Source organism: Gordionus sp. m RMFG-2023, chromosome 5, assembly GCF_954871325.1.
Source record: "Gordionus sp. m RMFG-2023 chromosome 5, tfGorSpeb1-WG-v2, whole genome shotgun sequence".
Classification (NCBI taxonomy): domain Eukaryota; kingdom Metazoa; phylum Nematomorpha; class Gordioida; order Chordodea; family Parachordodidae; genus Gordionus; species Gordionus sp. m RMFG-2023.
Genome location: NC_088779.1, coordinates 19,861,619 through 19,878,244, shown reverse-complemented (window position 1 = coordinate 19,878,244; position 16,626 = coordinate 19,861,619). Strand labels below are relative to the sequence as shown.

General features: G+C 27.7%; 1 protein-coding gene across 2 annotated transcripts in view; it reads right to left on the bottom strand.

The window, feature by feature from the left end:
• LOC135930021 (probable phosphorylase b kinase regulatory subunit alpha) overlaps nucleotides 1–12,782 on the bottom strand; it is a 43,872-nt gene extending 31,090 nt beyond the window's left edge. Inside the window, exons 1-3 of one of the 2 annotated variants that reach the window (XM_065466788.1) lie at nucleotides 12,729–12,782; nucleotides 10,050–10,180; nucleotides 7,564–7,803 (exon numbers count right to left, since the gene is read on the bottom strand). In XM_065466788.1, coding sequence (XP_065322860.1) covers nucleotides 7,564–7,803; nucleotides 10,050–10,130 — 321 coding nt within the window. In that variant the 5' untranslated portion in view covers nucleotides 10,131–10,180; nucleotides 12,729–12,782. Of the gene's footprint in view, nucleotides 1–7,563; nucleotides 7,804–10,049; nucleotides 10,181–12,676 lie in introns of both variants that reach the window. The other variant, XM_065466787.1, reaches the window with a different exon arrangement.
• Nucleotides 12,783–16,626: the final 3,844 nt, after the last annotated feature.

Below are 16,626 nucleotides of genomic sequence, written 5' to 3'. Positions count from 1 at the left end.
ATAAACGAAACTTGTAATTTTTCAGGCGTGATACGTCATAAGAAATGATAATCATTTTCCAGTTCGCAAAAGGAAGATTTATATGATTGCTCAAAAAGTTCTTACGCAGAATAAATTACTGATAGTAGAAGTTAGTGTTTAAAAACCTCACGATTTTGGCCAAAAAAATAAATATCCAGGGTTCGAGATTTAGCCAGAATAGAACCAAACCTTTTTCAAATTTCATGGCTTAGATTAATAAAATCTTGATGCCATTTTTTTAAAATCGCGCAAATAGATGTATTAAAACAACAATAATAAAAGTGCAAAACAGTCCGAAGCCGGGATATGGCCTAAAGTATGAAAAAAATATAGAATAAATTTTTAAAAAAAATTAGAAAGTTTTTTTTTCTCCTAGTTAATTCAAATAAAAAGAATCGAACTTTTGCGGAAATTAAGACAAATCAATTAGGGATTTATTTATTTATCTTTTATAAAAATGCGTGAATTCATTATAATTTTCAACTAAAAATTTCGGATAAGACCGGGCTCGAACCAATTTATTTTACATACCTCCAAGCAGAGTTGTTAAGGAGCGCTACATTTTCTCAAAAACAGCTGGAGCACCCCTCCTTTTTAAAAATGAGGAGCGGGAGTAGCTCCTTTTAAGGCTGGAGCGGAAGAGCGCCGCTCCACCGATCCTTTAAATTTAATATATAAATTATATTATTTTTTAAATATTAATAATATTTGTTAATTAAAATTTAATGAAAATAAAATTTTATTTTATTTAAATTTATTCATTATTAAATGTTGAGCCGAGTTTTATATTGATTTTTCATCTAATCATTTTAAACATTAAACATCAGTTTTTCCTTTTTATATATTGAAAATTTTTTGAAAAATCTTGTAAGTCATATTAATATTCATTTTATAGATATATAATAAAAAATAGTTTTAGATATTATGGATTTAGAGATCATAGAAGAAGAAACCGAATTTCCATTTCTACCATATAAAAAATATTTCAAGCTTATAGATGATACAGATGATAAAGTCAACTTAAAGGCGAAATGCCTATTATGTATTAACAACAAAAGGATATCTTTCTCTAAAATCTCAAGCTTTAATTTAAAAAAACATTTAAAAGTAAAATCAATTTTGGTTTATTTTGTAATAATTTTTTTAAAATGGTTTTAATTATTTTTGGGCAATTCATTATATTAGTTGAGCTTGGGTTGTCAGATATGATGCTTTTTTATATTTTAATATTTATTTTAATTTTCTCATTACTTGTTCAACCTCCTTTTTATACATTTTTTTTCTAAATTTAAAGTATTTTTTTAAATTGAATTGTAACATCCAAATTAAAAATATACATTTTATTATGGTAAAATTTATATTTTATTTAATCTTAATTTGATTTTTTCTTATTTTATTTTGATCAATAAACTTGGAAAATAATTATTTATTTTTATTTTATATTAATAAAATAAGTAAAACAAAATAATAAAAAAATATACAAAAATAAAAAAAAATAAAGTACCTAAAAAGATATTTATACTGCTCATTAAATATTTGTCAATTTCTTATTTAAAAAATCTACCTTAATAATTTGATGTTTTAGATTATCAGTTAAAAATAAAGTTGATTAGTACATGTTAATCAATAATCAAAAATTGAAAATCATATCAATAGTTATAATAAAAAAGATATTAGCCAAAATATAAAGTCTTCTGAGAAAAAACAGTCAATATTAAATTTTAGTCAAAAAATATATGAACCTACAAAAACTGAAGGAGATAATGCAATCATTGATTATGTCATTGAGACACTAGTTCCTTTATCAACTGTAGACAATCCTAGCTTTGTCAAAATGATAAAAACGTTTTCCCCTTCAGCAAAGGTAATGTGCCGCCAAACACTAATAGCAAAAATAGGTTTGGGTCATTCCACGTCAAATGAGCAAAAAAAATGAGATTTTCGGCCGACCCCCTTCGATTTTTTTAAAATTTGGTAAGCAAAGAAAGGTCGATGTAACTAAGAAATAGCCAAAATTTTAGCCTACTAACATTTATATTTTTGAAGATATTAGGGTTCAAAGTGTCAAAAATGACGTATTTTTACCATTATCTGCCTTCATTCAATTAAGCATATCTTAAAAACTACATAATTGTAAATAACAAATTTAATATCAAAATTACATACAAAGATTCTACTTTTATATAAAAAAAATTTTTTATTTTTTTTCCCAATTTCCGGTCATTTTATTTAATATATAAGGACTAAAAACGATTTTTTGGAAATAATACGACCTTCAATTTTTTTAAAAAATTTAGTAGACATTATTAAACTCTTCCTTTATATTTATAAAAAAAAATTGGTCTGGGACGCGGCCATCTTCATTCTCAAAATCGATAAAAATGTTTAGAAAAGTGTATAAATATTTCCCCGAAAGGGGGCGTCTTTGTATAAAATTATATATTAATAATTTTTTAATGGTTTTTCTTGGACTATTTGATATAATTTAAAGGATTATTCATCTTGTAAGTGAAAATAACAATAAATGGGGCTTTCATTCAATTATAGAAATTGTCTAACGATAACAGAAATTCAATTTATTACTTTATTTATAATTTATTATAAAAATTTTTGCCCATATAACATATATTTAATAAATATTAATAAAATATGTTTAATTAAGTTTCGAGTTCTTGAATATATGAATCAGAATCTTGTGCATTTCATATATGGCGCCCTAAATATTAAAAAAATTACTATAATTTAAATTTAAACTTACTTTTAAAAGATTCTAATTTTTCGGTAGCGCATTTACTTTCTTGTGACGACAATGTATAGTATAACTACGGCCAGTAGCATTTAACAGTGAAACTAATGTTAAGATATGACATTTGGGCAAGCAAAGAGTGTCGTCTATCTTGGAAATGTAAAGGAATTTGAAGGTCCGGATGGGTGTAGAAACTTTATATATATTTCTTCCTGCTTTTGATTTTTCACTAAAACAAAGCTAACCACCAATTAGAATCATAAAAATAAGTTAGGTATCATGATATTTCTTCAATAATTATACTTTCATCATTATATGATAACTATTCCAAAGTACTTTCTATTAAATTGCAATATATTTTACTTTTAAATTATGTAGATCTGTTGGAATCAAGGTGTATTTTGTGTGTTCCAGGTATAGATCTAGTTTTTGAAAATCTTTCCCTGAGTAATAGATCTTCGTAATCATAATTTATTTTGGTCATCTATTTTAATATTTTCTTTAGCTAACTCGTACAATTCATATGATGTGTACTTTGAGTAAGGCCTTGTAAACTAGCTCTAGCGGCTCATCTTTTAACAGTGCCACCAATCCCATCACAAACACTTTTCCCGTGTGCTGTAGCAGAAAAATGCCATTTCGCCTGTACCCCGAAATCCATCTCATGATGGCAAATATTAATAAAATTTTTACGTTTTTGTACTGTGCAGCGGATCCACCGAAAAATAAAAAATTTTATTAATTAAAAAATTTAGCAATGTTTTTTTAAAATTATGTACTGCTATTGTATTGTGTTGCAAAGATTCGGATATCATTACATAATTTAGGCAACAAATATTGGCAAAATTATCTTTAAGTTCAATTTTAGATTGTTTTGATACAACGATTGTTGCGTTGAAATAAAAAAATGATAAAGATTCCATTTATTTTAAAAAGGCATTAATAAATTCACCTACTGGTTTGGTTATTGTTTCAAGGGTGGTTCTATCTACGGATAGCCATTGTTTGTATGTTATAAATTCGATGTCCTTAGAACGAAACAATATTTCTATTTGATCGCGTAAATGTGTTGACCCTGGACAATTATCACATTTGCCCATATAAATGGATGGTTGAGGCGAATTACAAATTATTAAGTGTAAAATATGTTTGTATGTTTTAAAGGGCAACATATCATTGGTTAAATTTGATCCAATGATCATTAATTTAAATTTTGGTGGTAGCTGCAATCACATACATGTGTACCACTACCTTCAACGAGTATACAATTTTTGGGCGAATGCTTGCGAATTTCGAAAAACCAATTTTAACATCAGGCCTCATTTCTTTAAAAAATATATAAATTTTTTCCAAATTATCTAAAATTAATCTCTTATGGTATTCTTTTTTCCGTCTTTGGTCAAAATCGAAACGCAATCTTTCTTGTCTGGTATGATTCTGCTTATTTCGTCCATACAATAAAATTCTTGTACAATTTTAACTGTATATTCATCTATAGTTTTTCCAGGCTTGGGGTTAGGTGTTGATAGAAATCAAAATACCAAGAAATTTATTAAAAAATGAATTAATATAGTGAGTATGTGTTATTGAATGAATAAAACCCTTTCGCGCTTGAAATATTTCCCATAAACAAAAAATACTTGTACTTTGATATAATAAAATAATCATTTTGACATAATAAAATAATGATTTTGACAGGTTAATGATAAAATATGAAATAATAAATATTGTTTTATAAATTAATATCTCTAAGTACCAACCATTAGTTTCTTTAAATATAAAAATTAATTGATTAAAAATTTTAATGACAAATGATCTCGCTGGGCGCGAAAGGGTTAATCAATTTTAAAATTTTTATTTATTTTATTGATTGAAACACTTATTTATTGTTATTCTAATTTAGAAAGACTATGCCGATTTTAGAAAATCCGATCCAATATTTATATTGTTTTGGGTAATTTTATGATAATACTTTTATTTTGTATATAATTTCATAATAATAATAAATTAATATTTGTAATATTTTAAAAATTTCAAATTATTTTAAAAAATTGAGTAGAGAAAATTTTGATATTATTTTTGGCGTCTATGAAATGAACAAGATTCTGATTCATATATTCAAGAACTATAAACTTGGTTGAATATATTTTATTAATATTCATTAAGTATATGTTATATGGGCAAAAAATTTTATAATAAAGTAATAAATTGAATTTCTTTTATCGATAGACAATTTCTATAATTGAATGAAAGCCCCATTTATTGTTATTTTCACTTACAAGATGAATAATCCTTTAAATTATATCAAATAGTCCAAGAAAAAACATTAAAAACTGATTAATATATAATTTTATACAAAGACGCCCCCTTTCGGGAAAATATTTATACACTTTTTTAAACATTTTTATCGATTTTGAGAATGAAGATGGCCGCGTCCCAGACCAATTTTTTTTTATAAATATAAAGGAAGAGTTTAATAATGTCTACTAAATTTTTTAAAAAAATTGAAGGTCGTATTATTTCCAAAAAATCGTTTTTAGTCCTTATATATTAAATAAAATGACCGGAAATTGGGAAAAAAAATAAAAAATTTTTTTTATCTAAAAGTAGAATCTTTGTACGTAATTTTGATATTAAATTTGTTATTTACAATTATGTAGTTTTTAAGATATGCTTAATTGAATGAAGGCAGATAATGGTAAAAATACGTCATTTTTGACACTTTGAATCCTAATATCTTCAAAAATATAAATGTTAGGAGGCTAAAATTTTGGCTATTTCTTAGTTACATCGACCTTTCTTTGCTTACCAAATTTTAAAAAAATCGAAGGGGGTCGGCCGAATCGTGGTTGATTTGTCATGGAATGACCCGTTTGCGTTATGATAAAGTGATGGATGATATTATAGAAATGCTTTCTGGAGTATCTTATGTGTGTACCACAGCTGATTTCTGGAGTGGATTTAGAAGGTAGTGCCTATATTTTTAAATGTGCTTGATTAATTTAACTTGTAGAGGTCTTTTTTGGGTGTAACAGCTCATTGGATTGACACAAAATCATTGCAAATAAAATCAGCAGCTTTAGCCCTAAGACGTGTTCAAGGCAAGCATACTTTTGTTGTTTTGGCCAAGATGATAATTGATATACATAAAAGCTTTAAAATTCAGAATAAAGTGATAAAAACCATTACTGATAATGGTAGAAACTTTGTGAAAGCATTCAGGTAATCTTAAATATTTATTTTAAAATTATAACTTTCCTTTTATTTTTTAGAATGTTTGAAGATAAAAGTTCTGAGATGGATGATGATTTCCAATTTCTGGATATTGATGATATCCTAAATAATAGGGCAGAAAGCTTTGATTATCTCCCTCAACATTCACGATGTGCTTGCCACAATCTCAATTTGGTGGCAACAGTTGAAGCAGAGAAAGCTTTAGGTGATAGAAGCTTTCAAATAGTATCTCAAAGTTTATTCCAAAAGTGTCAATCTTTGTGGAATAAACAAAATATGTCTACAAATATGGCGGACGATATTATCAGAAAATTGGGTAGGTATCTAATATGCCCAAATTCCACTAGGTGGAATTCGTATTATGAGTCTATGGTTTTGCTAGATAAAATATTAGATGAAAAACAAAAGGACCTTGATGAGTTGTGTGATAACCACGGGCTTATACGTTTTAACTCCCAAGAACGTAAATTTATTAAAGAGTATAGTCAAGTAAATATTAATATAATCGTTATCTTAGTGAAATAAATAAATTTTAGGTTATGGAGCCTATGAAAAAAGCTCTAAAAATCCTTGAAGGGGAGCTTCATATGGACATGGGTTTCCTATGTCCAACCATTTCTAAACTTATTTCAAAATTAAACGAATTAACAGATTTAGAGTTTTGCCAACCTCTTGTAAAGTCTCTTATAAGCGGTATTAATAAAAGGTTTATAATAAAAAATAAATTATATCTATTTAAATAACTTTATTGCAGATTTTCAAATATTTATAATGATGATAATATCATTGCAGCGATTGTCCATCCTGCATTCAAATTGAATTGGGAATGGATAAAAAATCCAAAAAATATGGAACTAAAAGGCAGATTATTTAATTTTTTAAGGAAACAAATACCCGACGGAAAAATAGCTACTACTAGTTCACTGGAACCTTGCAATGATTTGGAAGATTTCTTTGGATTCCATGAAATTGATCACCATGATGATAATATATTGGATAGATATTTTTTAAATAATGATAGCAAAATTACTATTTTTGAACAATTCCCTGAATTAAAAAATATTTATATAAAATACAATACCCCGCTTCCCTCTAGTGCTCCTGTGGAGCGCCTATTTAGTATTGCAAAACAGGTCTTAGGGGAGAGGCGTGGGTGTTTGTTAGATTCTAATTTAGAAAATTTATTACTTTTAAAAGCTAATAAAAGATTATAAATATTATGATATATCATATAATATAAATAAAACGTTTTGATAAAAAAATATGATTTTGTTTCGTGTACCTTCTAAAAAAATGAAAATCAAAGGAGCGGTTATGGAGCGACACTCCATTAGTTGGAGGAGCGCTCCTTTTATTATGTAGTAGCGGGAGCGGGAGCTCGCTCCTTTTGAGAAGGTAGGAGCGGTAGCGGGAGCTCGCTACTTTTAAAAAGGAGCGTTAACAACTCTGCCTCCAAGTATTATATGTTCGCAATCAATTGCTACATCAAAAATCATAAATTGGGGTTTGCCCTATCGTAAACCGCAAAATTAAGATTAAAAAAAAATTAGAAGAAATGAAACCTGGGAATATTTGAATTTCTCCAGTTTGTCCCTCTGTTTAAGAAAACAAACTAACAAACTACGCATTAACTTTATACAATTCTGTTCAAGTTCGTAGGTTTTGGCCTTTTCCTCATCCTTATCGGCCACTTTCTTGTAAGCTAAAGCAAGACTCCAAATTGCCAGAACGGCGAAACAGTTGTCTCTAACCCATGCGTCCTGGGTATTGGGGATGGATGGTATAAGGCTTGTTATAGGGTCCTTTTTAAAAATTAAATATGATACAAATTGATATTTTATTTGGTAGAAAAAAAAGAGAGAGAAAAAAAGTTCGAGAATTTGGAATCGGAAATCAAAAGAAATTTAAATTATGAGCTTAGATTACTAAAAAAAGAAAGGAAAAAGTTTGCCTATAATTAAATATGTATCGAATATAGTGTAAAAAGTATACCCCAATTTCTAAGTGACCTCGTGATTGAAAGAAATTCTAAAAATTCGATCGTAATAAGAAGTGAAAAATTTAATTGGCAGTTAAAAAAATTTTTTAAATCAGAGGTTTTAGAGTGGGCGATATTTTTTTAAATTTTGTTTTTCAGGGTATGATGGACGTGAAAAAATAATAATAAATTGTGCGCCTATATATAATGTGGTAAATTTATTCCAGAATAAGAACTAATCTGGATTTTTCTCATGGTGATTCGGAATCTTTTAATTTTAAACCAGTTATGGTAAATATTTTCTAAGCATAGAATACGGTAATATAAAAAAAAACCCGAAAATAATATCACTCCTTAAAAATTTCAAATAAAAATACTAGTTTTTTTTTAAAAATCAAATATGACGCTTATAAATAACACTTTTTGAAATTCTCACATGTAATAGAATTTCTTCTATTAAATCTTCTTCAAATCAAAAATCAAAGAGTGGTGCGGAATTATTAGGGATACTTTATCATAATAATATATTGGGCTTGGGTAATGTAAGAGGGGGGAAGAGCGTGTTCCCGATTTTAGGCCTATTCTACCCCAAATTTCATACTGCCCCCCCCACCCCCCAATATTTTAAGAATGTAACTGGAGAGAAATAATTGTTGTTCAAACCACTAGCAGTTTAAAAAAAAACAATATATACATGTCTATTGAAATATCTAATAGCGCCAACGCACCTCATATTATAATGGGGAGGGTGAAAATGTAAATGTAGTTAATTTGGTGGAAGAATGAAATGATCAAGATGACAAGATTGAGAATATGAAATATGAGCCTGAGCCTGCAAAAACAAAATGGATATATTAGATTTTTAAGTTATTCTTATTGTAAATATTTTACAACTGATTTAAAACAGGTAAATCACAAAGGCCAACATCTAGTGGTGTTTTTGTGGCATGATGGAAGGCTTAGCATTTGTTTCCTTTCGTGATATGGGGAAGGCAATGACATTCCTGAGATCGGTTACTCCAAGCAATAGTAAAGATATTCCTGATTATTTCGATAAAATTATATAAATGGAGTAAGGTTACAGAAGCAATTCTCAGTCCCAGACACGTCGAATTGAGCCTCGATTTAGTCCGGAAATTTGTATGTAAATCAGAGCATTAATCTGACGAAGAAAGCACGAATAATCAATGCGGAGGATAGAATCATCGTTTTTCGAATCTGGTTGGAAATAAACACTCATCAATCTGGGTGTTGATTTAAAAAATTAAATGCGAGGTGGTTACCGATGAAACCAAACTTGAACGATGGCGTGTAGGTGACACCGAAAACAAAATTGCAAACTTATAATACTCAGATTCGAAGAAACTTGCGAGGAATAGCGTGATAGGGTGCTAAGCCTTATAGATTTTATAAGAGCGATTTCTTTTAATATTCGAATTTGTATATACTTAATGATGATTTATTAATAAAATAAATATATCTTATTACAAAATTTAGTCTACTTAATATCGTAATTGTAGATGGATATTGTATTTTTTATTATAATAAATAATTTTTACAAAAATAAGAAATACGTGAGTTATTTTATTGGGGTATTTTTTTCCCATTTACCACTTTGAACATCTAAATTTTATCTTGTTATGGAGAGTATATGAGTAACCTTTAAATATTTAGCATATTAATAAATTATATTTAATATTTTTCTAATTATGAGTGTTCCTTTATAATGCAAAAAAATATGCCTTTATTATTAAAACTTAAGTAAATTTTATAAACATGAAAAAAAAATTCCAGGGGTTCTTTGTTCTGGGCGTTTTTTCCCGGGATCCATAGAATACCTACCCTATTAATAGTTATATATTATGTTTTTTTTTCCAAAATTTATAATATAAATCGTAAGTAATTGGATTTAAAAAAATTAAATTGTTTTTGAATATTTAAAAAAATTGATTAAATATTTATTTTCAAATTCAAAAATTGTTATATACCGTTTTTTGGGGACTCAAAAATATAAAACTTTTTTAAAAAAAAACAATCTGTAGTTAAATATAGATTCAAAATTAGTCAGACTTGATATTTCAGAATCGTTTCCGAAAGCAATCTTTCGTAATATTCTAATTTAGCCCTGGGCTTGCAAAAATTTGGCTCCATTCAAATCAAGAGCACTGCAATGCAAGATTATTTCATAGTTTGTTGACTATCTATTTAATTATAAATAAACATAAATAAAAAATTAAACAATTATGGCCATTTATATTATTGGTGATAAGGTGAATCTAACATCCAATATTTGAGAAGTATATCGATTAAATAATTGTAAATTTTCTCAAGCGCAAGATATCTGCTTACATTATATATTATTCAATTCCGTGTAATTCTATTTAAACTTTATTGTTATATCAACAAATATTTTAAAGCATAAGTCAATGGTGTTATTAGTCATTACAATCTCAAGGGGTTCAATTTTTTTTAAAAAAGGAAAAAATTATCTCCTCTTATTTTAGAATTTTTTTTAAGAGAAATATTTTAAAAATTATCCTTTTTTCTAAAAATTTCAGGGGCTCTTCAAATGTTTCAAGGAGACTTGATTGCGCATTATCTTATTATGTTTTTGTGTGCCTTTCTTTAAATTTATTATAAAACCGGAAAAACCCTAAAATTTTAGGCAACTGAACCGTAACGCCGAACAGGGTTTTTTTGCATTACGATTTGGGTATCATTTAAATATAGTTAGGATGAAAATTACACTTTGTTATAAAACTTATATTTTCATTTTTCTTCTAAAAAAAATATATATGGCTCCCTGTACCATTTTTTATATTTAAAAGTCAGTCCTCAAAAAACTTTTGAAGATTATTTTTTAAACTTTGATTTTATCTATTAAAATATATTAAATTCAACAGAATTTCACTCTCGTTTATAAAAAAAATGGCTATAATCAAATAAATTTTTTAAATATAAAAAAACCTAAGAAATAAAGGGCGACTTTTTAAAAATTTTTCATTCATTTAGCACGTTGATCTATGGACCTGCCCTGATAAGAACTCATCTGATTTATGCAAGGCCTTTACTCACATATGGTGCTGGTTTTTTATAGCAAGTAAGCTGACAAAACCTAGTTACTCAGATTTATCAGATGATTTTTATATTTTTTAATAACAGACATATTAATTCATTCATTATCTTGGCAGATAAACAAATTTTTTAAATTGATAATTTATACTAGGTTAAATATTAAATTATTCATAATGATGAAATGGCAGAATTTGATCAAGAGTTATGGTAGGATTTGAGAATTCAAAGATTGGAATGGAGGCCAGAGAGATGGGGGCTAGGCTAGACAGAATTGTAGAAAGAATTCTAGTTAAAGAAAAGATTTTCTAACTCAGACTATCCTTAAAAATTACTAAAATAAAAATATTTTCGATTTCTTTCTATGCCAAACAAAAGTAACTCAGCTCAAAAGATGGGCTTATTTGATAATATTTTGTTTTATATTAAAGTCAACTTTTAATTAAACCAGAACCCTAGAAATAAGGAAAAATCTGGGAACATTAACTTATTTTTAAATTTATATAAATCAACCTGAAAAATTCATTTGCTATATTTGGTTTAAATGAAAAGATCTTATATTTGGGATAAAATCTGAATTTAGCAAGTGGCGATAGTACATATTAGATATTTAAATGACAAAAGTCTGATGTTAGCTAATTTTCCCTCAAAAGTATAATGCCAAATGTTAGAAAAGGTTATTTAACTCATATATTTAATTCAACATTAACACATGTATTAAAATAATTCTTCCAAGGATATACTATACTGACACCAGTTGCCTGTAACATGAGTTATAAGATTATACATGTGTGTCTTCATTCCCTACAAATATGAAATTTAATCTTCAAATTTTGACAAATAGTTTTTTTTAAATAATTACTTTTAAAAGGCATAAGTCTCAATACTAAACACCTTATATAGCAATTTTTTTTATATAGACAAAAAATTCAAATTTTTAGAAAAATTTTGGTTTCTTTTAAGGAACACATTTAACCCTTGTAAAGTTTTTCATTTTGTCTTAATATTGCTATATTTTATATTTATGTCTATACATTTCAAATATTTTAGACAATCTTATTCTAAATATTTTAATAGAAGAATTAACATATAAAAACACCTGTACTGAAGAAAACTTTTAAGACTTAAATTAATAACAATCAATTTAAGCTTTACTAGAACATAGGAAAGGTTTAAAAGTTTATCCTGTTTAAATAGAGAATGACATCATAACAATTGGATCAAAATTAATATAAAATTTTAATAAAAAATTTGAAAATTTTTGATGAAATTATATATATATATTTTTTTTTGTATCGTATATTTTCTAAAATTTTAAATTATCCATTATTTAAGATCAATAGCTTATATTTATTTATCTTTTATTCATCATTTAATGATATTATATTCATTTTTGGGGAAGAAAGGGGTAATCTAGGGGCAACTTGAAATGAAACCCTAAAAATAGTAAATTTTTATAGAGAAAAGGTCTTCTTTTCGTTTCATTTTTAAGCTGTTTATATAATATCCCAAGACCATATAAAACCCTCTCCCCCTCATCAATGCTGGAACTCAGGCAACTTGAGTTGATTATAAAAGATATTAAAAAGGATACCCCCATCCCCCTAAATTTTAAAACTCTTCACCTTCGTGCTACAGGGCTTATATATATCGTATAGTTAGTTAGCTTAGCGTTACCATGAATCATGAATCAGGTGGAAAATATGAATGAATAATGTGCCCCAAATTTAGTTATTTATTTTATAGTTGATCTAAAACCCATCCTCTGAAAACTTACACGAAATATGCGAGGCTTTTAATAGCAATATCATGCTGGTTTTTTTTGCAATCAAGCTGACAGAAATCAATTGCCCAGACAATATTCAAATAGATGGGAGGGAACTTAAAATATTTTCTAATTGCATATAAATTAAATTTGATATCATATAATATAAAAATCTTACCTTTTTAAAATTAAAATATTTAGACATACAAAAGAATGCTTCTTTTTAATTTCTGATATGGAATTCCATTTTACAGGTTACATTACATTTCTTAGAAAATATTGCCTATCTAGAAAAAACACATTAAAAAATTTTTTCCCTGTTTATTAGTCGTATAAATAAACATATCCTCAAGTGTATCTAATAATATTTTTTTGTTCATTTAAAGTAATCAATATACTGGAATTTATGAATATACGAGATTTTGGCGAAAATCAGGCAATTCCAATTTCAGGATCTTAAAGTAATAAAGATTACACCATATACAATTATAAAGATATAATTATATGAATTGTTAGTTTAAAATAAAAGCATTGTATATAGGAATTAGACTATGACGAGGATGGTAAAGAAAAGTGTGGGACGGAATAATTATATAATCATTACTATAAAAATAAATGTAATAATCAATTTTAATAATGCATTATCGTAATCGTGTTCGCATTTTCACTCTCCAACTTAACCATATTGTAATAAATTAATAAATGATTATTTATGTATATTGTATATTAAAAATAGAATCGAACATTCGAAAAATAATAAATAAAATTTGATATCAAAAATAAATTGAAATATAAATCAGTGGTCGTATTGTTTATAATTAGTAGTTGGTATTACTACAAATGGCGACGATAAATGGAGAAAATAATTCCTTAAATGGAGATAATAATTCCTTAAATGGAGAAAATAATTCCTTAAATGGAGATTCAAAAAAAATAGCGGATTTATCTACGATTAAATTTGATAAATTCGAGTTGGATACTTCTATTCACAGATATTTTTCTCAATGGGAAGCCAGTTTTCGGTTAAAAAACGTAAGCCCATCTGAATGTCAATATAAAGATATATTTTTAACATTTTTTGGCAATAAGAATATTGAGTTGGTGGACCGTTTTTGTTATCCTGATTAGATCGAAACTTTATCTTTTAAGGAAATTAAGTCAATATGTTTTAAACTATTTAAACCGACGTCAACAGCTTTTGCTTCTAGATTTGATTTTGTTAGATTACGGAGAACAACTGAAACCATAACTGAATTTGCAGATAAAATTAGAAAAATTGGCAAGCGTTGTCATTATCTTAATGATATTGACGAGCGTTTACGTGATCAGTTTATGGTTGGCATGGAAATACCGGGATTGGAAAGAGATCTTAGAGCTTTGTATCCCGACGGTCTTGATAGAGATAATAATGTACTGACTTTTCAATTTATTCTTGATCTGGCATTAGCTTCTGAGCGAGCAGATAAAGAAATGGCAAATAAAAATATGCCAGTTGTTAATAAGATAAATGTTAATAACAAAAGAAATGATAATGATAATAATTATAAACATCCAATAAAAACGACGACTACAATTGATAAAGGCTATAATAAAGTCAAGTATAATAATACATTTGATAAAGAGAATAATAACTACAATAATAATAATGATAAAGATTATAATAAACTTAAATGTTATAAATGTGGTTTTATTCATAACCGAGAAGTGAGATGTCCAGCTACAAATGCGGCATGTAATAAATGTAAAAAAATTGGTCATTTTGCAGTTTGCTGTAAATCAAAGAATTTAAATTATATAAGAGTGTCATCAAGTGATTCTATTCATAATATTTGGAAGATTCAACAAAATCGAGAGAATCGAGCAAAACTAACTGCAGAGATAAATGGGTTAGATGTTGAATTTGATTTTGACACTGGTGCACAAGCGTCATTGATAGGAATTGATATATGGACAAGTATTGGGCGACCAAAAATTAGGCCAACCAGTCCATTGACTGCATATGGTGATCATCCGTTAGACGTCAAGGGCGAGACCCAAGTCAATGTTAGAATTGGATCACAGACAAGGACTCTACCAGTGGTAATAATGAATACAACTGGGGTGCCTCTTTTCGGATTACCATGGATTATAGCATTCAATTTAGAAATGCCTCGTCAGGTTATGATTAAACAAGTACGCAATTTGGTCAACAATATTGAAAAAGAAAAATGTTGCATAACACTAGATCCTAGAATTCGAGATTTGATTAATAAACACCAAGAAATTTCGGAAGGGAATCAAGATTCTAAACATGCTTTGGATATTCGAAGTATTAATTTAGATGATATGCAATTGTCAGAAAATATTCTACGAAAAGAGTCGAAGCAAGATTTAATATTAAAAAAAGTAGCAATACATATTCAGCAAAGTTGGCGAAACTTTGATCGTCATAAAGATAAAGAAATAGTTAATTTTTATAATCGACGGGAAGAGCTTTCTGTCAATCGTGATATTATAGAATGGAATGGGAGATTGGTTATTCCTAATAAATTAAGAAATGCAGTGTTAGGAATGATTCACTGGGGACATCCTGGGGAAAATGTAATGAAATCTATTTTTAGATTGTATTGTTGGTGGCCCAGATGTGATGTTGATATAGAAAATTTTATCAAAATATGTTCTGGATGCCAGAAAAATAGACCATGGTTAGAAGTTGATCTAATGCAAAATACCTCTGCTGATGCTATGATAAAACGACTAAAAAAATGGTTTGCTAGGTTTGGAATACCCAAGTACATTGTGTCAGACAATGGACCACAATTCTTATCTGGGGAATTTCGTAGGTATTGTGATTTAAATAACATACGTCATATACGTTCAGCACCCTATCATCCAAAAACTAACGGATTAGCTGAACGTACAGTACGAACTTTGAAAGGTCGGTATTATGCAACGAGAGATTCAATTAGCGATCCCGAAGAAGCTATGACACAGGTTTTAACAACCTACCGATTGGGAGAGCATAGTTCCACAGGGAGATCTCCTGCTAAAATTATGTTTGGGAGGCAATTGAAAACAAGTCTGGATTGGATCCGACCAAATGCCGAACACGAAATAGTAAGGGCTAATGATAAACAAAGCCTTCATCATGATTTACATTCAAAGGAAAGAGAATTTGAAATCTCACAACCTATATGGTTAAATAATGAAAATACCAATGGTTGGAGAGAGGGAGTAATTAAAGAAAGAATAGGACTTTATTCTTATATTGTTGAATCTTCCGGGAAAACATTACGGAAGCATGCAGATCAGTTAAGAAATCGTTTAGTTATCCCAAATCATGAAAGTTCTTTGGAAGTTACAGAAATGGTTGTGCCAGTGAATGAAGCAAATACAAACACAAATACAAATACCACATTACGTTGCTCATCAAGAAACCGTAAACCTACAAAGAGGTTTATTGAAGAAATCTAACTTTAAATTTTTGAAGGAAATGTAATAAATTAATAAATGATTATTTATGTATATTGTATATTAAAAATAGAATCGAACATTCGAAAAATAATAAATAAAATTTGATATCAAAAATAAATTGAAATATAAATCAGTGGTCGTATTGTTTATAATTAGTAGTTGGTATTACTACACATATGATTTATAAATTAAATCTGTCATTATTTATTTAAAAATAAATTAGATATTAAGGAAATTTTTTCCATTTAAACTTAAACTCCTCTGAAAATCCTATTGACAGAATTAAAAATCTGGAGTGAAGGGGCATGCAACGCCTATTTGAGTAAGAAAATCAAGGCAATTTAGTAACCTCAGTAT